The sequence below is a fragment of the Erinaceus europaeus genome, chromosome 18 (genome assembly GCF_950295315.1).
Source record: "Erinaceus europaeus chromosome 18, mEriEur2.1, whole genome shotgun sequence".
NCBI lineage: Eukaryota > Metazoa > Chordata > Mammalia > Eulipotyphla > Erinaceidae > Erinaceus > Erinaceus europaeus.
In genome coordinates this window covers 33,250,157-33,274,293 of record NC_080179.1, presented here as the reverse complement: position 1 = coordinate 33,274,293, position 24,137 = coordinate 33,250,157, and the positions used below count along the sequence as shown (strand labels likewise).

At 34.7% G+C, this 24,137-nt stretch overlaps 1 protein-coding gene across 26 annotated transcripts in view; it reads right to left on the bottom strand.

Moving 5' to 3' along the window:
- BAZ2B (bromodomain adjacent to zinc finger domain 2B) overlaps window positions 1-24,137 on the bottom strand; it is a 368,528-nt gene that overhangs the window by 104,527 nt on the left and 239,864 nt on the right. For 22 of the 26 annotated variants that reach the window (XM_060177832.1, XM_060177835.1, XM_060177833.1 and 19 more), the window contains 5 exons: window positions 16,289-16,477; window positions 10,877-11,044; window positions 9,333-9,526; window positions 6,263-6,460; window positions 5,430-5,825 (listed from right to left, as the gene is read on the bottom strand). In XM_060177832.1, the coding sequence (XP_060033815.1) occupies window positions 5,430-5,825; window positions 6,263-6,460; window positions 9,333-9,526; window positions 10,877-11,044; window positions 16,289-16,477 (1,145 nt within the window). The remainder of the gene's footprint in view (window positions 1-5,429; window positions 5,826-6,262; window positions 6,461-9,332; window positions 9,527-10,876; window positions 11,045-16,288; window positions 16,478-24,137) is intronic. The other 4 variants (XM_060177827.1, XM_060177848.1, XM_060177849.1 and 1 more) reach the window with 2 other exon arrangements.

Below are 24,137 nucleotides of genomic sequence, written 5' to 3'. Positions count from 1 at the left end.
TGTGCAAGCTAATAAACTCATGACCTTAAAAATGCATGATGTAATTGAGCAGCTTCTGTTGCCCAATCTTTTACTTTTTACTACTTCTCAAAGAGAGGGAAAAACAAAGGAGGCAAATTATTTTAAATTAATGAAAACAGCTGAATTTCACAAGGTAGAATTTAGTAATAAAAAAGGTTACCTATAAGTTATAATCAGCATTTAAGTATGCATTCATCAAAGTCGGATTTTTAAAATTCAATTCTGCAAAATTATGTGGTAGGTATTTTACCAGTAAAAACACCGAAAAAATGTCATCTAGAATTATTTATTAAATATTTTTAAATAACTATTAATAATATACAGTAAGTATTTTCACAAAAATTCTATTATTTGACAGAATATTCTAGTAAAGAAGATTAAGTCAATTATATATAATAGGTGCATATGATTTATATCAAAAACAATGTCTTTTTACTAAGCTTAAGAAGTGTTTATTTAGGGTGCTGAGTGGTAGCACACCTAGTTTAATGCACATGTTACAACATATAAGGACTCAGGTTCAAGCACCTGGTCCTCACCTAAAAGGGCAAGCATTGCAAGTGGTGAAGCAGTGCTGTAAGTGTCTTTCTCCCTCTCAATTTTTGGCTGTCTCTATCCGATAAATAAAGATAATAAAAAATAAGTATTGAGTAAACAAAATATGAAAAAATCATACTAAATGATTTACCTCTAAAAAGGACTTGTATCTTTATTTACTTATGTGGAACTGGGGGTATAGGTATAACCTCACTGTACTGAGGCAGAAGAATATCATTCAGAGTGAAATGGAAGAGAAAGAAAATGGGAGAAAGACAGAAGAGGGAGACATCCCAGCACTGAAGCTTCCTCTGTTGTCATATCACTTCCTACCAGATGCCAGTGCTCAAATATGGGTCATGGGTATGGCAAAGTAGGTGACCTACCAGTGAGTGATATCTCTGGCTCTGAAAAAAATTTTATAGCAAAATTCTACCTAAAATATCTTAATATATTTAATTTCACTTAGTATTTAAATTACACAAAAATTATTGCAAATTATATGGAAGTATAGAAATGTGCTGGGGACTGGACGGTAGCACAGTAGGTTAAGTGCACATGGTGCAAAGAGCAAGGACCAGTGTAAAGATCCCACCCAGTTCAAGCCCCCAGCTCCCCATCTGCAGGGAGGTCACTTCAAAAGTGTTGAAGCAGGTCTGCTGGTGTCTTTCTCTCCCTCTCTCTGTCTTCCTTTCTTCTCTCAATTTCTGTCTTATCTAGCACCAAAAACAACAATAACAACAACAACAATAATGACAACGGCAGCTAAATGGAGAAAATGGCCTCCAGGAGCAGTGGATTTGTAGTACAAGCACTGACTCCCAGTGATAACCCTGGAGGAAAATAATGCTACTAATAATAAGCTATATATTATATTGATAAGAGTTAAGTTTTCAGGGGGAAAATTAGTGTATTTTCATTTCCTAGAATACAATTATTCTGTATCCAGACAGGGTGCATTGGGCAGAGCACACTATTATGTATGAGGAAGAAGCTTCATAAGCAGTGAAGGAGTATTGCAGGGGCCTCTCTTTCTCTCTCCCTTACTATCTCACTCTTCTCTCACAATTTCTGTCTCTATCCAAAAAATAAACAAACAAAAATATTAACAAAAGAATATAATTATGCCATACAATCATTTTGTACTCTCCCTCTCATAGATAGTAAACAATCCTTCAAATAGAATAAAAACCATCAGGAAAGCAAAACTTTAACATTTTGTTTTAATTTTATAAAATTTCTACTCATTCTAGTATTTTAGACAAGCACTTCCCATATGTTCACACCTAAATATTCCTGGATTATGATATTTTACCCCAATAAGAATATCAGTTACTGTTTTTCAGCAAACATGTCATCATCTGATATTATAGGTGGTACATAAAAAGTAGAAGGGGAGAAAATTGAGATATCTAGTAAACATTGAGACTTTTATAGCAGCATATGGCCTGTTCCTTTAAAATATTCACTTAGATAACAGGGGCATGGGAAACTAATTCAAATCTCTGTCCTACTAACTCCAAGCTCTTGATAATAGATCACAAAAATATATACTTGATAAAGAAAATTCATTCCTCATCCAAATTAGTGGTTTGAATTAAATGACTATACTGAAAGGACATAGAAGATTCCAATGATTAAATAATAATTAAGAAATTATAAGGCTGGAGAAGTGCTTCAATCACAGAGTATTCATCTTATAAGTATGTAAGGTTCTGAGTCTGAGTCCCAGAGCTAGATGGGAACTGCAAGGAAAATTTCAAGAATAATAGAATGGTACTTTGTGTTATTTCTTTGCTCTCTGTGTCTCTCATTCTAAAAACTTAGAAAAAAGTTAGTAATGTACATACACAAGACACTAAGATTGATCTTTGACACCACATTAAAAAATCATAGGAGCAAGAAGGTAACATTGGTTTACACAAAAGACTTTTATGTTTAAGTCTCAGAGGTCCCAGGTTCAATCTGCAATAATACTATAAGCTAGAACTGAGCAGAGCACTAGAAAAAGAAAGAGAAGAAAAGAAGAGAGTAAAAGAGAAAGAGAAAAGAAAAAGCAGAAAAAAGAAAACATGGAATAGAGAAGAAAACAGAGTAAAGGTAAGATGAAACAATTAAAATACTCATAAAAAATAAAGCAAAATTTTATATGTAAAAACATTCATATAAAGGAAGAGATATGGTTTATAACAAATATCTATAAGTTTTCTTTTAACTTATGACTAGGTACCAATAAAAACTAGACAGTCATTTAGTTTGAGTCTAATGTGAACTACTCACATAAAGCATTTTTCATTGGCTATCATTACTTCAGAAATATCAAATATTCCTTCTTAATTATGGGATTTGAAATGAGAGTGACCTTGGTTTACAACATTTCTGGTCTTGTTAGTTGATGTTAGCAAGAGTTAATCTTTCTCTATCCAATTTCTTTACCTGGGTTTTCTAAGATTATTCAAGATTTTAAATATAAACTATCTAGCTTGGCTACATTAATAAAGCAATTACTTAATAAAATTGCTTCCTAATTAGCAGTCATATCTAATTCTTTTTTTTTCCCACCAGGATTACTGCTGAAGTTTGATGACCATATAAGGACTATACTACTACTGGTGACCTTTGTATTTTTATCTTTGATACGAAAAGAAACAGGGAGAGATAATGTTTGAAAGAGGGAGAAAGTGAGACATCTATAGCAATGCTCCACTACTCATGAAGCATCCCTCATGCAGTTGGGGATAAGGGACTTGAACTCAGGTCCTTGCACATAGTAATGTGTACACTTTATACTGGATATCACTGCCCCGCCCCCATATCTAATTTGTTAAATATGAAAGTCTTTGAAGAAATCAAGAAGCCTTTCATAATCAAAGTAACTGTTGTTGTAGCTTTGCAAATTCATTCACAACAATATTAGTAAAATAATCTAAAGAACTGACTTTTTATTGTGTAAGTTTCTAATGGATATGTGATGCATATACTAATAGTAAACTCCTCCCTGACTCCCCACCTGCAGGGGGGTCACTTCACAAGTGATGAAGCAGGTCTATAGGTGTCTATCTTTCTTCCCCCCCTTTGTCTTCCTCTCCTTTCCTCTCTCAATTTCTCTCTGTCCTATCCAATAACAAGAGCAACAGCAAAAAAAAAAAAGGGGGGGAGGGGCTGCTAGGAGCAGTGGATTCATAGTGTAGGCACCAAGCCCCAGTGATAACCTGGAAGCAAAAAAAAAAAAAAAAGAAAGAAAGAAAGAAAGAAAAAGTAAACCCCCATGATTGAGAAAAAAATTGTAAGCAATTGAATACATGATATTTTGATAACATTGGTTACTCCATTTAGATCAAGAATTTTCAAATCTTGTAGCATATTAGAATCAAATGGTAGACTTTGTAGATATGCTTTTAATCTCACCACTATAAATAATTCTAAATTGTTTTGCTTAGTATTAAATCTTTCTTAAGTGATTGCAATGTAACGTAAGAAATGAGAACTACCTTAGATTCTCAAAAAGGTCAATGTAACTCATTTTCTATGGCCTTACTATAAATTTTTCACTGTACAGTAAGAGTCAGTGGACAGGGATATTATGACTTATTGAGAACAAAATATAGTATATGCTTAGCAGTGGAAAAGAAGGATTCAAGTATTACAGTCTAGATTTGATTTTTTCTTTTTCCTCCAGGGTTATCCCTGGGACTCTGTGCCTGCACTACAAATTCACTGCTCCTGAAGGCCATTTTGTTATTGTTGTTGTTCTTGGGTAGAGAAATTGAGAAAGGAGGGGAAGGCGGGGAGTGAAAGACACCTGCAGATCTGATTCACTAGTTGTGAAGTGATCACCCCCCCCGCCCCGCATGTGGGGAGTCCGGGGCTCAAACCAGGGTCTTTACTCCAGTCCTTGCACTTTGTGCTATGTGCGCTTAACCAGTTGCACCACTGTCCAGTACCCTAGATTTGAATTTTAACGTCATTACAAACAGATAATTTTAGGGAAGTTTTATAAGTCCTGTGAACCTTAATTTGATCGCCTGTGAATATACTATTAAATGTTCATTGAACAGGTACCTAATGCTTGTGAAGACTAGTGACTTTTACAGTCTAAAGTGAAGATACTATATTCAAGCATAGTAGGCTTTTGCCCCTCTATCTATAGGTTTTTTTTTTAATTAAAAAACTGTTCTAGACAGCAATAACCACCACAATAATAATGACAGCAATAAACAACAAGGGCAACAAAAGGAAAAAATAGCCTCCATGAGCAACAAATTCATAGTGCAGGCACCAAGTCCCAACAATAACCCAGGAGGAAAAAAAAAAAAGAATCCAGGCTCAATCTTCTATTTCATACCTACAAGAGGAAAACTTCCAGAGTGGTGAAGCAGTACTGTACATGTCTCTTTTTCTATCCCTTTCTGTCTCGACATTTTCTTTTTTTTATATATATTTATTTTATTTATTTATTCCTTTTTGTTGCACTTGTTGTTTTATTGTTGTAGTTATTATTGTTGTTGTCGTTGTTGGATAGGACAGAGAGAAATGGAGAGAGGAGGGGAAGACAGAGAGGAGGAGAGAAAGATAGACACCTACAGACCTGCTTCACCGCCTGTGAAGCGACTCCCCTGCAGGTGGGGAGCCGGGGTTCGAACCGGGATCCTTATGCCGGTCCTTGTGCTTTGTGCCACCTGCGCTTAACCCGCTGCGCTACAGCCCGACTCCCCTGTCTCCTCATTTTCTATCAATTTCTCTCTCTTTCTATCAAGTAAATAAATAAATAGAATATATATAAAACAAGAGTGATTTAAACTTACACATTGTAAGAATATTTAAAATTTCTTTTTCTAATAATAGAAAACTATGTATAATTATTAACTCACCCGTTTGGATCGTAATTCACTGGTCAAAGAACTAGATTCTTCAGAGGTATTTTTATTCCCTGTTTTTAGTACGTCAGGAGAAGGAACTATGAGTTTCATGTAAGTTTCCTTTTTGGCTTGATTTACCAAAGATAAAGGTTTCACATTGGACACCAATCCCGTAGACTGTATTACACTTGTATGTTTGTTCACAGATTCCTCCTTTGCCTGAGAGCTTTGGAAAATAAATGGAAGCTGCTGTGACAAAACCTGAGGCTGCTTCTGCTGGGATTGGAATGATGAGTGAGTCTGGGATTCAGACACAAGAGGTAATGGCTGGTGTATTCTTTTTTCCTGGGGTTTTTCAGTTGCTTTCTGTCCATCTGCTTTTGGGTCAGAAATACTATGCAATAGCACCTATAAATTAAAAAATAAGGATATAAATTCTTGGCATTTACTAAGAAAGAACATCAAGGAGTAAAATTTGAAGGAAAAAGAGGCTATTTTAAAAAGTGTTCAACGAGGGGCAAGGCAGTGGTGCATCTGGTAGAGCTGCAGATATTATGCACAAGGACCAGGTTCAAATCCCCACTCCTCCCTCTCAATTTCTCTCTCTCTATCAATAATAAATTAATAAAATGTTTTTTTAAAGTGTCATAGTGATTTATGGTATGTAATCATTTGTAAAAAATTTAACAGTGTCCCTTTAAAATTGTTTCTCAATTTTTTATTCTTTCCTGTGCAAAAGAACTGAAAGAAATGATCAATTTTAAACTTTATCAAGTTCCAGAGTCAGATGAAAGAGTTTATTCCTAAATATGAATACTGTATGGGTACTACCAATGATACCATACCTGGTTGTTACTTTTATGTTGTGCTTCACTTTCTGAATCAGAATCATCATCTTCACTTTCCTCAATACTTTGATCTTCTTCATCTTCTTCTAGATCATCTGAATCACTACTACTAATACCTTCACTTGAGGTGTCTGATGATGTTCCTGAATCACTGTCACTGTTGCTAGAACTTTCCATTGTTTTCTTTCTTGGTTTCTGGATAAAGACATGATTTTGAACAAAGCTTTACTTTAAAAGAAATTAATGATTTAGTAAGAGGTATGTTGTTTTATGTTTCAAATGATATATTCAATCTGAAAATGTCATTTTAAGAACAAATGTCACAAGTTGTCAGGACAGTCAATCAGCAAATTGGTCAGACTAACTTCTCTGTTGGAGTTCTCTAATATACATGACAGTTCTAGCTTTATCATGTATATAACCAATCTTTCAAACATTAACATAGTATATATGTTAATGTTAATATGTTAATATGTTAATACTCATCCTAGTATTATGATTCAAAATAGACAAGAGATAAGCATTTACAATAGTAAATACTTGACTACCTATGTCTTGCTCTCTTCCTATGGTATCAGAAATTTCCCATTAACCTTGATATTACAGCTGTGATGACGGGAAAAGCCATGTATATAGGATGACAAATGCCTGATACTATTCCATCAGAAAAACAAGTCTTAAAAGTAGTTTTTATGGGGCCAGGCAGTGGCGCTCCTGGCTGAGTGCACGTGTTATAATGCACAAGGACCCAGGTTAAAGCCTTTGGTCCCCACCTGGAGGGGAAAAGCTTTGCAAGTGGTGAAGCAGGGCTGCAGCTGTTTCTCTATGTCACTCCCTGTCTCTTTCTCCTTCTTCTCTCTCCATTTCTGGCTGTTTCTATGCAATAAATAAATAGAGATAATAAAAAATTCAAAAATAAGTTCTTTTTAAAAAGTAGTTTTTATAAAATACAAATGAGAAGACACAACTGATGTCAAAACACAGAATAAACTAAAATCTCTCACTTAAGAAGAAATTACAAAGGAAAGCAGGCAAAGTTTACCAGTATGGGTGTTTACCAGATATGCTGGATATAAGATGCTAACTTATGTGCAGCTTATTTTGGTTGAATGAATGAAATCTAGACTTCATATTGGTCTACATTTGTCATAAAAGCTTATACTTCCCCCCCCATATAAAATGAGAGAAGCACAAATAGACAGACAGGCAAACAAATGCAGGACAAGCAGGAAGGGGGATAAGAGGGGTAAGGGAGGGGAAAAAAAATCCAAGAAACCAAAGCACAAAAATTTACTTCAGTATGGTGGGGACTAGGCTTGAATCTGGGTCACATACATAACAAGTCCACTATGCAAGTTAGCTATGTTACCAGCGTTGGGCTTATATTTAATAAAGGTCAGATGCCAAGATTTACCTACAGGGTGTTGAAGAGAGAATCTAATGACTACAAAATTATCGTATCCCAATACCAATTAAGTAGCAGATAATGTTTAGCTAGGAAACTAAAAAATATTAACTCAAATAAGGAAACGTTATTATAGAAAATTAACTAGTAATAGAAGGTAAAGTATTAGAAAGGATAAAGAGAGCACTATAGAAATGTAGGATAGGTGTTGGGTGGTGGCACACCTGGTAGAGTAAATATTATCATGTAAAAGGACCCAAGTTTAGGCACCTCGTCCCTATCTGCAGGTGTAAACTTCATATGCAGTGGAACAGTGTTGCAGGTGTGTCTCTTTCTCCCTCTCTCTCCCCCTCCCTATTCTGCCTCTTCATAAAAGAAAGAAAGAAAAAAAAAAGATTACCAAGAGCAGTGGCTTTGTAATGTAAGCCCTGAGCCCCAGGTATAACCTTGATGGAAATAAACAATCTAGGATAGCAGAAATAGATAACAGTCCCTTGCGATAGGATTGAAGTAGAGTGTTAAATGAAAAATTTGGAAGATGGTCTCTCTCCTCAAACTCCTCAATTCTCTAAGGTTTTGTTAGAGAGGGTATGGCTTTTGCCCACTGGATGGCAATGAAGTTCAATGAAGTACCATTGGTCTAGAAGACACAAAAAAATACTGCTTGCTGGAATGTCAGAAAAATCTTAATAGGAACCTATTGAAAAGGGATTTCAGTAAATTCAATTAAAAGTCACTCACAGATAGCCCCATAAAAAGTGCTAGTAAGATGTCTGTTGGAATGTCAGTGTTGTCAGACTCTGTTGTGTACTGTTAAGATTTCTGAACATAAGAAGTTGATACCTGGAGAAGAAACTACCTAATCATTGGCAGTCAAAGCTTAAAGTGAGAAGGAAAACACGGGAAATAGAAACTGAAGCCACTTCCCTTTTCTAGTTTACAGTGCCCTCTATTAACAAAGCTCAATCTTAAGCCAGTTGGCAAGGATGGGATGATTACAGCTGAAAGTAAAAAAATCAATAAGTTGCAGAATTAGTGATATAGTAAAATAAAAGTATCTAATAAAGTAACAACGGTTGAAACTTAATAGCGAGTACATTATGCTTTTCTGTCTATATATTTGAAACTTTCCATATTTTTTTTGTTCTTTAAAAAAATGTACTTGAAATGCACATGAAAGAGAGAATCAGACCATCACTGCCACATAAAATACTGGAGACTGAACTTGGGAATTCATACTTGAGAGTCCAATGTTCTAGCCACTGTACCACCTCCTAGGCTGAAAAGTATTTTATTCTTATCTTTTCGTTTCCTAAAACTTGGTCCGTGAAGTCAATCTTACTGGTTTCAATTCCTGATAACTTAGTAGCCAATTATTTTGGGACTCTATTTCCCCATTATTAAAATAAGCCCTACCATATTAAAGCAATAGGGAGGATTTAAATAGATATTAAAGTAGAGCAGAGCTAGCATGTATTAAGTTTTCAATTAATCTTAGCTATTATAATTATTCAACTGATGCTGACAACTTTCTAAGATACATCGTACAGCAAAATAAAAATAAGCACCTGCAAGAGTTTTTAATTCTTAAAAAATTATACTATAGATTCTGTCAGTTTGCCTTTGTATGCTTATATAAGTTTGTTATATGTTTGTTCTTACCTTGTCTTTAATTTTGACAGCTCTAGCATCTAAAGGCTGGCTTTTGTTTTGTTCCTGATTACATTTTCGACTTCCTCCACCTGAGTTTATACTTTTAATTTGTCCCACAGAACTTGAAGCAGTAGTGTATAGTATAGATGTGTTGACACCAGATACAGATGATGTACTGTTTCCATTTACTGACCCATTTACACCTTGCAAAAAAAACAAACAAAAAACATGTTTAATAACCAGAATATTATTCAGACATGAAAGGAAATGAAGTAATGATGTACACTAAAATATTAGGGACTCTAAAACATTAAGTTAAGCATAAGAAATTAGTCACAGAGTCATATATTATATAATCACATTAGGTAAATTCTTAGAAAAAGTGAAAGGTGGTATTTATCAGGGACTAGGGGATTGAAGAATGTGGAGAAATTACTTAACGCTTATAGAGTTTCCTTTAAGGGTGACAAAAGTGTTTAAAAACTTTATAGAGGTAGTGATTGTATAACACTGTTGCATCTAATACTACTAAATTGATCACTTTAAAATGGTTAATGTTTGTGTGAATTTTACTTTGATTAAAATTTTTCAGAAAGATCGTTAAATGCAATTAATACCCCTTTTAGAGACATTTTCTTCAAATGCATACTAAGGTGGAAAGAGAACTAGTGGTCCAGGAGGTGGCGCAGTGATAAAGCTTTGGACTCTCAAGCATGAGGTTCTGAGTTTGATCCCAGGCAGCACATTTGCCAGAGTGATGTCTGGTTCTTTCTTTCACCTCCTATCTTTCTCATTAATAAATAAATAAAATCTTAAAAGAGAAAAAAGAAAGAAAGAAAGAAAGAGAGAGAGAGAAAGAATGAATGAATGAATGACAAGGGGTGTCGGTGATGGCGTACCTGGTTGAGCGCGCATGTTACAATGCACAAGAACCCAAGTCCAAGCCCCTGGTCCCCACCTGCAGGGGCAAAACTTTGCAAATGGCGAAGAAGGGTTGCAGGTATCTCTCTGGCTCTCTACCTATCACCCTCTTCCCTCTTAATTTCTAACTATCTCTAGCCAATAAATAAAGATAATAATAATAAAAGTAATATAAAAAAGAACAAACCATCTAAAATGCCACTATAATTTTTAAATATTACAACAATCTTATTGACAAATGTTAATAATCATTTAATAAAAGAGAGTATCACTAAAATATTAGTTTTTAATAAATTTCATGTTTAATTGCAAAATAAATCATATAGTATACTATGTTACACAAAGTAGGTAATGAGATACAGAGGAAAAAGAAGAACGGCAAGAAAGACCCAGGTTCAAAATGTGACTATGCCAAATTCATATGTAAGCAATATTTCCTTGAATAACTTATTTAGCCTCTGTTACAAGGTGGGAATAATCCTTATCTTAAATAATTATTATAATGATTAAGCAGGATAATCTTAAGAGTAACCAGCACGATGTGATCTTAATCTTATTAAACCTGAACACTAATGAAAAAATTGTGTTGAAGTGGAGGATTAGTAGCAGGTCACTTAAGGTAGTATGGGTACCTTTTTCAGGACCATTTCGATTACTTTTTCCTGATGTTCTTGAGTGGAATGAAGTAGAATCATGATTCTGGGCTGGAGGAGCAAACAGTGGTGGAATACCCAGTAACGGTGGAAAGAAGTTTGCTCCTGTACGTGTGTGAACATCTGTTGTTCGCCACCATTCTGCACCTCAAAACCAACCAAACAAGGAAGGAAAAACAGTCATGAATTAACTTTCTAGTTAATGTAATAATGATAAATATATGATATTCCTAAGAAAAATGTTTCATCCTAGAAGAGAATTACTGAATTACACATAGTTCTGATTGTCTTCCTAGTTGAATGACAGCTGATTAAATGTCAGATATTCAGCATCCCTTTAACTAAGATAGTACCCTGTGATATTCATATAGCAGTTTCTTCAATCTTATGAAGAACAAAGGTTTTATTTGGTATTTAAAATGGAAAATTTAAGGGTTGGGTGGTGGTGTACCTGGTTGAGTGCAAATGTTACAATGCACTAGGTCTAAACCGCTGGTTCTCACCTGCACGGGGAAAGCTTCACAAATGGTGAAGCAGGTCTGCTGGTGACTCTCTGTCTCTCTCCCTATTATCCCCTTCCCTCTCCACTTCTGGCTGTCATTATCCAATAAATAAAGATAAAAAAATTTAAAGGAAAATTTAAATATTAAAAAGTCTCACTTTTTGATAACTATTACATAATTTTTCTAAATTAAGAAACAAAGACTTAAATTATACTTATCTATTTTAAAGCCTTAGAAATGAGGTTCTACTCTACAACCTTTTTAAAGAATTCTTACATGATATATAATGTAAATAAAACTGCTGACTCGGGGCTGGGTGGTGGTGCACCTGGTTGAGCCACATGTTACAGTGAGAAAGGACCCGGGTTCGAGCTCCTGACCCCCACCTGCAGGGGCAAAGCTTTGCAAGTGGTGAAGCAGGGCTGCAGATGTCTCTCTATCTCCTTCTTCCCTCTCAATTGCTGGCTGTTTCTATCAGAGTTTTAAAAAAACTCTACTGACTCAAGTGGTTTAAAAATAGTAAAGATTACTGTAATTCAGTAATTCTCAAACACATTTAAGAAAACATTCTGTACTCAAAATCATAAAGCAAAACCAGAAATTTATTTTGTCTAAAATATGGAAGTTGTTCAAAGATTTTTAAAACATTTAAGTCAAATTAGAATCTCAGACTTACAAACTTAATGAAGCTGAAAATTTCTTTATAATTTACCTTACACATTACAGAAAATGATTGTTTTATCAATGTAAAATTACCTAACTAGTAGAAAATAATCAAATGCAATTTAGAGATTCAAAGACTAGCTCTTAGTTAAAACTATTAGAAAGGAGACAAGTCTAATTATACAGAAAACACTTTTAAAGCAAGAATGAAGACTAAAAAAAGTTTTGAAAGTAATCCAAGACAGTCTTTTTAAAAAATATATATATATATTTTTAATATTTATTTTATTTATTCCCTTTTGTTGCCCTTGTTGTTTTATTGTAGTTATTATCGTTGTTGGATAGGACAGAGAGAAATGGAGAGAGGAGGGGAAGACAGAGAGGAGGAGAGAAAGATAGACACCTGCAGACCTGCTTCACCACCTGTGAAGCAACTCCCCTGCAGGTGGGGAGCCGGGGTTCGAACTGGGATCCTTATGCCGGTCCTAAGACAGTCTTGTAGTGCCTTCTTTAAAGACTCAGAAAAAATCTTTTTCAATAGCCCAGGCTATTGAATTGATACATTATCAAATCAGTTATTAATATTTTAATCTGTATTACTAGAGCTATAGTGTATTTTCATTGATTGTAAAAACCACAGGGAGTTAGAGGAAAACCTCAATTATACAGTATAGGAGATGATTCAATGCCAATATATTATAACATCTTTTTAAAATAAATACGATTATTTTCCTATTATTGGACAGACACACAAATTGAGAGGAGAGGAGAGATAGAGAGACAGAGAGACAGCAGTAGCCCTGCTTCACTACTTGTGAAGCTTTCCCCCTCCAGGGGCTTGAACCTGTGTCCTTGAGCACTGTAATGTATGCTCTTAACCAGATGCACCACCACCTTGCCCTTGCAGATTATATTATATAACCTTTAAAGTTCCCCCCAAAATATCTATTCATAAAAAATAGAATGTAAAGTGATGCATACATTATTATACACTGGAACTGTTTTAAAAACAAAAGTGACAAATATCATAGCTGTAAGATCTAAAAGAAAAAGTAAGCAGAAAACTGCAAAAAGATTTCTTCTACACTGCAGGTGAATATGGCTAGTAAAAGCCACTAATATATATTTAATAGTACCTGAATAATTGAAACTATACCAAGAATTACTATACAAAAACATAAATCATTTATCCACTGTTTAGACAAAAGAATTTTACTTAGGAAAACAAACTAAAATTGGGCTTGCATCACGACCATTTGAAACTACTGTTATTTAAAGGTTTAAAACTATATTTCACATAGCTGATAAAAATAGATGATGGCTTTCCAAAAATACTTTGTTTACTTAATATAGTCTGCAATTAAAGCTTTATACTTGAATGCACAGTCAATACAAACAATACATCAATAAGATAATTAAAGTATAGTACTATGGAAATACTTTAAATGAAAACCAGGGAAAATATTAAAATATTGTAGAATATTTTGATGGTAAACAAGTACACAGGAAGAAGTATGAAAAATTGGAAATTATGTAAACAAGCTAACACAAGTATAAAAAATCAAAGAAAAAGCTCACTCAAATAATAAATGAAAATGGTAAATTACAAACTTTACAAATATCTAATATTGCATAAGAAATACAATTTACCTTCCAAAATTAGAAAATTTATGTAAATGGAATTAACTCATTCACTAACTTTATAAAAATAAAGCATATAAAATAAGGATTACATAAATGAGTATATGATAAATTTCTGACTGTTAAAATGAAGTTTATTAGTAGCATTACACATTCAACTGAAAGGTTCTGACATATGAGACAATAAGCTAAATTTCAATTTGAAACTATAACACATATCATAATTATAAAATATTTGATCCAGATATTTCACAAAATCCGTAATTATATAGTGACCAAAATGATAAACAATGTAAAGGAAATTACCATGAAACATTATTTCAATATTAGAGAGAAGTAAACATGCTATACAACTGTTCATTAAAATAATTAGTATATGTAAGTTTGACTACCTGGAGTACAGCATAATTAAAAGCATGTCAGATTTTAAAATAAGTTATTTCTCATTCAAAATTTCCTACTTGTGCATAGTTATTTTCTAGTTGATTTTAACAATTGGCATAAAGCATACTTTTAACCCTACAAATCATCTTTTTTAATTGTCTGTCTGTTTATCTCATAAGAACTATTACCAGAACAGTATACATTATATTAGGTTATTTCTCAGTACCTGATTTATACAAAAAACTTTGCCAATGTTCAAAATAGGATCATATATATAGTAAATGAATGAGTGAACATATTATGTAAAGTAGAGAAATTAAATTGTCTTCTATACAGAAGTAGCAACATTACTGAAGTCTAGAAGAATGATTTTTAATGCTTGCTATCACTTTGGTTAAGAAGATTTTATCTCAATAATATAGTAATTACATTGAAATGTTATTGTTGCATTGCTTTAGAAATGTTCAAAGCAATGCAACAATAAACTATGATAAAATAAAAAAATTGAAGTGCCAGTAACTATCTGTACTAATATCTTCATTGATTTAGAAATCCTTTTCACCAAGTAGCTGATAAATGCTCTTCTTGCCAAGCAATTACACTGGAAACCAACTGAAGTAAGTTATTATTAGTATTCTTTTTAAAAAAATATTTATTTATTTATTCCCTTTTGTTGCCCTTGTTATTTTATTGTTGTATTTATTGTTGTTGTCATCGTCGTCGTTGGAATTATTAGTATTCTTTTTTTATTTTTTTTTATATTTATTTATTTATTCCCTTTTGTTGCCCTTGTTGTTTTATTGTTGTAGTTATTATTGTTGTTGTCATTGTTGGATAGGACAGAGAGAAATGGAGAGAGGGAGGGGAAGACAGAGAGGAGGAGAGAAAGATAGACACCTGCAGACCTGCTTCACCGCCTGTGAAGCGACTCCCTTGCAGGTGGGGAGCCGGGGTTCGAACCGGGATCCTTATGCCGGTCCTTGTGCTTTGCGCCACCTGCGCTTAGCCCGCTGCACTACAGCCCGACTTCCGGAATTATTAGTATTCTTAAGGGGAAATATTAAGACTTAAAGTCTTTTTTTTTTCTAGTTGCATTATTTATTTTCACCACCCCATTTTCTTCAGACAACTAACATAAGTAAATACTATGACTCAAGAAATAATACTTGGAATATACATTATTTAATATTATATAATATTAATACATAGTACTACATATTAATATATCTTCCCAGTCTACATATAGTTCAAACAAGTATTTATTTTTAAGGAAACATTTAATAATTATCCTTTAAAGTGATAAAGATAATATTGTTACCAATTTATAAACTAATTATGTGTGCCCAAAAATGTATATAGCATGGAACATGGCTGATTTCCTTTTATCCTCACAAGATCCTAAGAGACAGATATTATAATTATCATCCTCACTTTTCAGAAGAGAAAACAGACTGCTTGTCACAAAACTAAAATGTAGCAAAGTCAGATTTAAATTCAGGTCAGCTCATCACTAGAACTATATTCTCATTTTTTAATTATTTTCACATACTAGAACATGCATCCCTAAGATTTATTAAAGTAAAATTAACCAAAGTTTAGATTTTCAAAATAATATAACAAGTTATAATGTTTGTCTAAATTGAGCTTTAATTTGCGGTATCTTAAAATACTGAATTCTCATAATCTATAGAATTTGAGAAAATCTTTCAATGATGTTAGTGATACAAATCTATATTTATTCTGATCAAATATGGAAAAATATAAAAGTTTAAAAGTAAAGCTCAGCTTCCTTTAAAGTTCAGAGTAGTGAGAACTCAAATGAATTGGACTTTTCTAAAGTTAAATAATTTTTAAAATTTTAGAAAAATTCATCAAGCTATGTAATTTCAATAAGTACACTTTTCTGCATGTCATAATGAAAAGCAAGAGAAAAACTAGTCATAATAATACATGCTTGTGGCAGTTGCCTATTCTTTAAACACTTGAATGCCTGCCTAGTCAATTGCATTGCCATATCACACACAGTATGCTTTATTTTCTTATTGCATGTGATAAATAGAACTTAGCCAATTCTTGCACAAGAGTTTTAACACAACAGGCATTAGACTATTCTTTTTTGTTCAGTTTAATAAACAAATTACTGCTTGACACTTTCAAGCTTTTCTCCTTTCCTTAAACACTATTTGAAACAGATGTTTACCTGGGAAAGATGCTAGTTGGGGATGTGCGGCTAAGGCAGTGGGTGCACCAAGTGTCCCCAAACCACCAAATTCTGAATGCCCTGAGCTGGCTGAATGTAGACCAAAGACTGGGTGGCTGACCATTGGGAAGGCACTCGACACTGTGGACAGGTTAAACGGTTGATCCCCAGCTGCTCTGAATAAATGTCCTGGGTGGGGGGAAAAAACACACTTAAAGTTGCACTATAAAAACAAATGAAATTTATCTGATTTCAGAGTTCATTGCTAAAATGTTTCTTATTTATTAAATGTTTGTGTTCATTTATTCATTTGCATCTATCATACAGAACAAGATGTTTCTAGAAATATAAAATACTCTAGAATAGTGACAATGAATGTGTAACTTTATTTGCTTTAGTGTTCTAACAAGAATTTTTAGTTTGTATTAACTATAATAGTTTGACCGGCAGACAGGAGGCAAGCATTTTGCTTACTCATAAGGAAAATAAAAGCATCTGATTAGTAAGTTTAAAAAACAATGAAATATGTCACTGTTCAAATGACTATAAATTCTAGGCAACGAGCTTCCTGTTTCTATATGCCAAGATTAAAGCCACGTGCTTTACCTGTTAGATGAGGAGATCTGACACCAAAGGAAAAAAATAGATATTAATAAAAGAATACATTCTAGTCATGTAAAGAATGTAAAAGTCAACAAATATTTAATGAATAAAAGCACTAATATATTTCTTAGTGTATCCATGATAGATATAAAATGAATCCATTGGGGCCAGGTGGTAGTTCACCTAGTTGATCACACGTTACAATGTGCAAGGACTCAGGTTCAAGCTCCCAGGCCCACCTACATGGGGAAAGCTTCATGACTGATGAAGGTGTCTCTCTGTCTTGCCCTTTCCTCTCAATTACTGGCTGTCTCTATGAAATAAATAAATAAAGATAATTAAAAATTAAATAAAATTAATCCCATTAGAGTTGGTGATAAAAAGTCATCTTGTACAGTTCAATGAATAAGACTTTTCAATTTTCACTTTCACTCTACAGAGAATTAGTAGTTAGTTTCCTAACACTAGCATCAAGTGTTACACAATAAAAAACATAGCTTATATTTCAAACTTTCTAGGGTTTTGGCAGAAAAAAACATTAATACTTGCAAATATTTCTTTTACTCTCAGGAGATAGATTGCTTGATTATAAAATAAGAATACCAAACCTCACACTCTGAGAAACCTTAACAATTTGTTTTGTGACAAGTCTTGTGTTTTGTTTCAAATAAGAATAGGTTTCCTTATTACCTCATTTTTTTTTATTGTTACTACCTTCTATTAGAACCAACTGGACATTACAACTTGGTTTTTAACATGTTTGAAGTAAATTTTAAAAATAAAGTAAGTTGGGGGTACACAGAAGGTGGTGGACTGAGAAGCTGCTAGTGGCTTGAGCTCTGACCACATCTTCAGGAAATGATAGGATTTTCTGCCTTTAGTAGGCCAGTCAATAGGGGTCCTAACGGTGACACCAAGGAGGTGACTATAACTTAATTTGGGTAAAAAAAGAGTAGAAAAAAGGGGAAAATTTTTTTCTTTCTTTTTAAATTATTAAGCACACCTCCTCCCCCTCCCCCCAAATAACCAGTCCCTGGGGACCAGCTCCCAGCAGGCTCCCCTGCTGAGCCTCTTTCTTTACCAAAATTCCTGTCCAACCAGGGAGTATCATTCATTCTAAGTCTATACCCTTCTGAAACCTCTGGCCTTTTTTCTTTCTAAGTAGCCAATCCCCCCCACCTCACCCCACATAGTTCATTAAATAATTAAAAATAAATAAATAAAAACTCTTTACTTTCACTGCTCTTTTATGACTGTTCTTTCTCTTATCTTTTTCTTTTTTCTCTCTCTTTTTTTTTCTTTTTCTCATTCTTGTCATCCTTTCTTCCTTAATCCTAAAGCTTCCAAAGCCACAGGCCCCATCCCCCACACTACCAAACAGTGTGCTTTTTTGAATTCACTGATACACATTTGGGAATTATTTTGGGGAAGAATTCTGACTCAGAGTTGGACTCTCACTGCGAGTATGTCTGCTCAACTTACCTTCCTCCTTTAGCTACACCTAGAATATACAGTGGATAGTAGATTGGTTTAACTGTCTATTTCAGCTATCCTTGTCTAGTCCTGAGGGTTTTATTTTTTTTTCCTCCAGGGTTATTGCTGGGCTCGTGCCTGCACCATGAATCCACCGCTCATAGAGACCATTTTTCCCCCTTTTTGTTGCCCTATTTGTTGCAGCCTCGTTGCGGTTATTACTGCCATTGTTGACATTGCTTTGTTGTTGGATAGGACAGAGAGAAATGGAGAGAGGAGGGGAAGACAGAGAGAGAGGGGAGAGAAAGATAGACACCTGCAGACCTGCTTCACCGCCAGTGAAGCGAAACCCTGCAGGTGGGGAGCCGGGGGCTTGAACCGGGATCCTACGCCGGTCCCTGCGCTTTGCGCCACGTGCACTTAACCCACTGCACCACCGCCCGACTCCCATGAGGGTTTTTGTTTGTTTTTTTTTCTCTTTCTTAAAAATCAGCTGCCTCTGATCATGAGGTTTGAGGTAATCTGGGACAGGGTTTTTTTTTTTATTCTGCTCTATTTTATTATTAATATTATATAAAGGCATATATCTTCCCCCCCTTTAGGTTGATCAGAATTAACTCTTAGGGTATCTTTCATTGCTAGGGTAGTGGGCATCTTATCTATTGTGGGAGGAACTTCTCTCCTTACTCCTACGTTCTCTACAGACTCTCCCCTCCCTCATCCTCCTAGCTAATTAAATTAAATTAAATTAAAAATAAAGTAATAAAAAAACCATTCCTTTCACTACTCTTTAATTACAGCTCTTTCTTATCTTTTCTCTTTTTTCTCTCTTGTCTCTTTTTTCTTACTTTTCTTTTTTTTTATCTTGTCATACATTTCTTCCTTCCATCTTCTTTGCTTTTCTGAATTTGTGAATTATTTTGGGGAAGAAATCTGACTCAGAGTGGACTCTCTATGTGTGTATCTCTGCTCTACTTCCCTTTCCCCTCTTGTTCCGCTTGGAATATACAGTGGATAGTAGATTCACATAACTGTCTATTCTTGCTATCCCTTCTTTCTTTTATCTTTCTTCTTCACTGGGATTTGTTTACTATTTTTTCACGGACTGGAGAAATTGTTTGGCTAACTGGTAGTGATTAAACTGCTTCAATACTTGCTTCAGTTGCTACTGTAATTCCTGAGGTTGGTGAGTGCAATTGTCATAAAGGTACTTAGTACAGTGTTGCTTATACTCAAGACACAACAACTGAGGAACAACAGATAATATAAAAAAAAAGAAACACATAAATCAAAAAAATGGGTAGATCAAAAACAAATAAAACTGCTACTCCAATGAATGAAGACAAGAGCCCAGAAGAAACTACAAATCATCTAGAAGTAACCATAGATAAGAAAAGTATGCAAGCAATAATAAACTTATTAATCACAGATATGAAAACAACATTGGAGGAAAGGAATGGCAATATTGGGGAAACAACAGTTGAGACCCCCCAAGGAAAACACTGATTATCTTGAGGCAATTAGAGAACTGAAAGCTGAAATAGCTGTAATGAAGAAAGAGGCTGAAGCAAGGGAAAGCAGACTAACAGAAGCAGAAAACAGAATTAGTCAGACAGAGGATGAGTTAGAGAAAACTAAGAAAGAGGTGAAAGATCTCAAAAAGAGATTGAGAGACACTGAAAACGACAACAGAGACATATGGGATGATCTCAAAAGAAGTAACATTCGCATAATTGGCCTGCCAGAGGAAGAAAGAGAGGAAGGGGAAGCAAACATTCTGGAGGAAATAATAGAAGAAAACTTCCCAGACCTGAATAACAGAAAGGACATCAAGATTCAAGAGGCCCAGAGAGTACCAAACAGAATCAACCCAGACCTGAAGACACCAAGATACATCATAGTCACAATGAGAAGAAGTAATGAAGGATGAAGAAAGGATCCTAAAGGCTACAAGAGAAAAACAAAAAGTCACATACAAGGGAAAACCCATAAGATTAACAGCAGACTTCTCCACTCAAACTCTAAAATCCAGAAGAGAATGGCAAGATATCTATCGAGCCCTGAATGAAAAAGGGTTTCAACCAAGGATAATATATCCTGCTAGACTTTCATTCAAACTAGATGGAGGGATCAAAATCTTCTTAGACAAACAACAGTTAAAGGAGGCAACCATCACCAAACCGGCCCTGAAAGAGGTTCTAAACGACCTCTTATAAATAAGAACATCACTATAATACTGGCAATATATCAGAGCAAACAACAAAAAAATTTTTTTTGAACAATGGCACTACAATACATTAAATCCATAATATCAATAAATGTGAATGGCTTAAACTCACCCATCAAAAGGGACAGAGTTGGGGGATGGATCAGAAAACATAACCCAACCATATGCTGCTTGCAAGAATCCCATCTGTCACAACAAGATAAACACAGACTTAAAGTGAAAGGATGGAAAACTATAATACAGGCTAACGGACCACAAAAAAGGGCAGGAACAGCCATTCTCATCTCAGACAAAATAGATTTTAAATTAAATAAAGTAATAAAAGATAGGCAAGGACATTACATAATGATTAGAGGATTAATCAGCCAAGAAGACTTAACAGTTATTAACATCTATGCACCCAATGAGGGACCATCTAAATACGTCAAGCACTTAGTGAACGAATTTCAAAAATACATCAATAGTAATACAATAATAGTGGGAGACTTCAATACCCCACTGTCACACTTAGACAGATCAGCAAAGCAGAGAACCAACAAAGATACAAGAGAATTAAATGAAGAGATTGACAGACTAGACCTCTTGGACATTTTTAGAGTCCTTCACCCCTAAAAACTGAAATACACCTTCTTTTGAAATCCACATAACACATACTCAAGGACAGACCACATGTTAGGCCACAAACACAGCATCAATAAATTCAAGAACATTGAAATCATCCCAAGTATCTTCTCAGACCACAGTGGAGTAAAACTAACATTCAACAACAAACAGAAAATTATTAAAAGTCACAGAATTTGGAAACTAAACAACATACTGCTTAAGAACCACTGGGTCAGAGACTCACTTAAGCAGGCAATTCAAATGTTCCTGGAAACAAATGAAAATGAAGACACAACCTATCAAAATATTTGGGACACAGCTAAAGCAGTACTGAGAGGGAAACTTATAGCCATACAATCACATATTAAACACCAAGAAGAAGCTCAAATGAACGACCTTACTGCATACCTCAAGGACTTAGAGGAAGAGGAACAAAGGAACACTAAAGCAACCAGAAGGACAGAAATAATTAAAATTAGAGCAGAAATAAACAACATCAAAAATAAGAGAAACATACAAAAGATCAATGAAGCCAAATGTTGGTTCTTTGAAAGATTAAACAAAATTGACAAACCCCTAGCCTGACTCAAACAAAAAAGAGAGAAGACTCAAATTAATAGAATTATAAACGATGGAGGAGATATCACAACTGACACCACAGAAATCCAGAGAATCATGCGAAACTTCTATGAAGAACTATACGCCACCAAGCTAGAGAATCTGGAAGAAATGGAACAATTCCTAGAAGCATATGTCCTTCCAAAACTGAACCAAGAAGAACTACAAAATCTAAATGCACCAATTACAGACAAATAAATTGAAACTGTTATTAAGAATCTCCCCAACAACAAAAGTCCTGGACCAGATGGCTTCACAAACAAATTCTACAAAACTTTCATGAAGCAGTTAGTACCCATACTTCTTAAGCTTTTCCATAAGATTGAAGACACAGGAATACTCCCTTCCACTTTCTATGAAGCCAACATCACCCTGATACCAAAAGCTGATAGGGACAGAACAAAAAAGGAAAACTACAGACCAATATCTCTGATGACCATAGATGCCAAAATATTAAACAAGATCTTGGCTAACCAGATACAACAGCACATCAAAAAGATTGTTCATCACAACCAAGTGGGATTCATCCCAGGAATGCAAGGCTGGTTCAACATCCATAAGTCAATCAATGTCATTCACCACATCAATAAAAGCAAAGCCAAAAACCACATGATTATCTCAACAGATGCAGAGAAAACCTATGACAAAATCCAACACCCATTCATGATCAAAACTCTACAAAAAATAGGAATAGATAGGAAATTTCTCAAGATACTGGAATCTATATATAGCAAACCTACAGCCAACATCATACTCAATGGACAGAAGCTGAAAGCATTCCCCCTCAGATCGGAAACTAGACAGGGCTATCCACTGTCACAATTACTATTCAACATAGTGTTGGAAGTTCTTGCCATAGCAATCAGGCAAGAGAAAGAAATCAAAGGAATACAGATTGGAAGGGAAGAAATCAAGCTCTCACTATTTACAGATGATATGATAGCATACATAGAAAAACCTAAAGAATCCAGCAGAAAACTACTGGAAGTTATTAGGCAATATAGCAAGGGGTCAGGCTACAAAATCAGTGTACAAAAATCAGTGGCATTTCTTTATACAAACACTAAATCTGAAGAAGAAGACATCCTGAAATCACTCCCTTTTACTGTCTCAGCAAAATCAATAAAATACCTAGAAATAAAGTTGACCAACGAAATGAAAGACTTGTATGCTGAAAACTATGAGTCGCTACTCAAGAAAATAGAAACTGATACCAAGAAATGGAAAGATATCCCATGCTCATAGATTGGAAGAATAAATATCATCAAAATGAATATTTTCCCCAGAGCCATATACAAATTTAATGCAATACCCATCAAAGTTCCACCAAGCTTCTTTAAGAGAATAGAACAAACACTACAATCATTTATCTGGAACCTGAAAACACCTAGAATTGCCAAAACAATCTTAAGGAAAAGAAACAGAAATGGAGGCATCACACTCCCAGATCTCAAACTATATTATAAAGCCATCATCATCAAAACAGCATGGTACTGGAACAAACATAGGCACACAGACCAGTGGAACAGAATTGAAAGCCCAGAAATAAATCCCCACACCTATGGACATCTAATCTTTGATAAGGGGGCCCAAAGGATTAAATGGAAGAAGGAGGCTCTCTTCAATAAATGGTGCTGGGAAAACTGGGTTGTAACATGCAGAAGAATGAAACTGAACCACTTTATCTCACCAGAAACAAAAATCAACTCCAAATGCATCAAAGACCTAGATGTCAGACCAGAAACAATCAAATACTTAGAGGAAAACATTGGTAAAACACTTTCCCACCTACACCTCAAGGACATCTTTGATGAAATAAACCCAACTGCAAGAAAGAGTAAAGCAGAAACAAACCAATGGGACTACATCAAATTGAAAAGCTTCTGCACATCCAAAGAAACTATTAAACAAACAAAGTGACCCCTCACAGAATGGGAGATCTTCACATGCCATACATCAGACAAGAAACTAATCACCAAAATATATAAAGAACTCAGCAAACTTAGCACCAAAAAAGCAAATAACCCCATTCAAAAATGGGCAGAGGATATGAACAAAACATTCACCTCAGAGGAGACCCAAAAGGCTAAAAAACATATAAAAAACTGCTCTAGGTCACTGATTGTCATAGAAATGCAAATTAAGACAACGTTGAGATGCCACCTCACTCCTGTAAGAATGGCATACATCAAAAAGGACAGCAGCAACAAATGCTGGAGAGGCTGTGGGGACAGAGGAACTCTTTTGCATTGCTGGTGGGAATGTAAATTGGTCCAGCCTCTGTGGAGAGCAGTCTGGAAAACTCTCACAAGGCTAGACATGGAC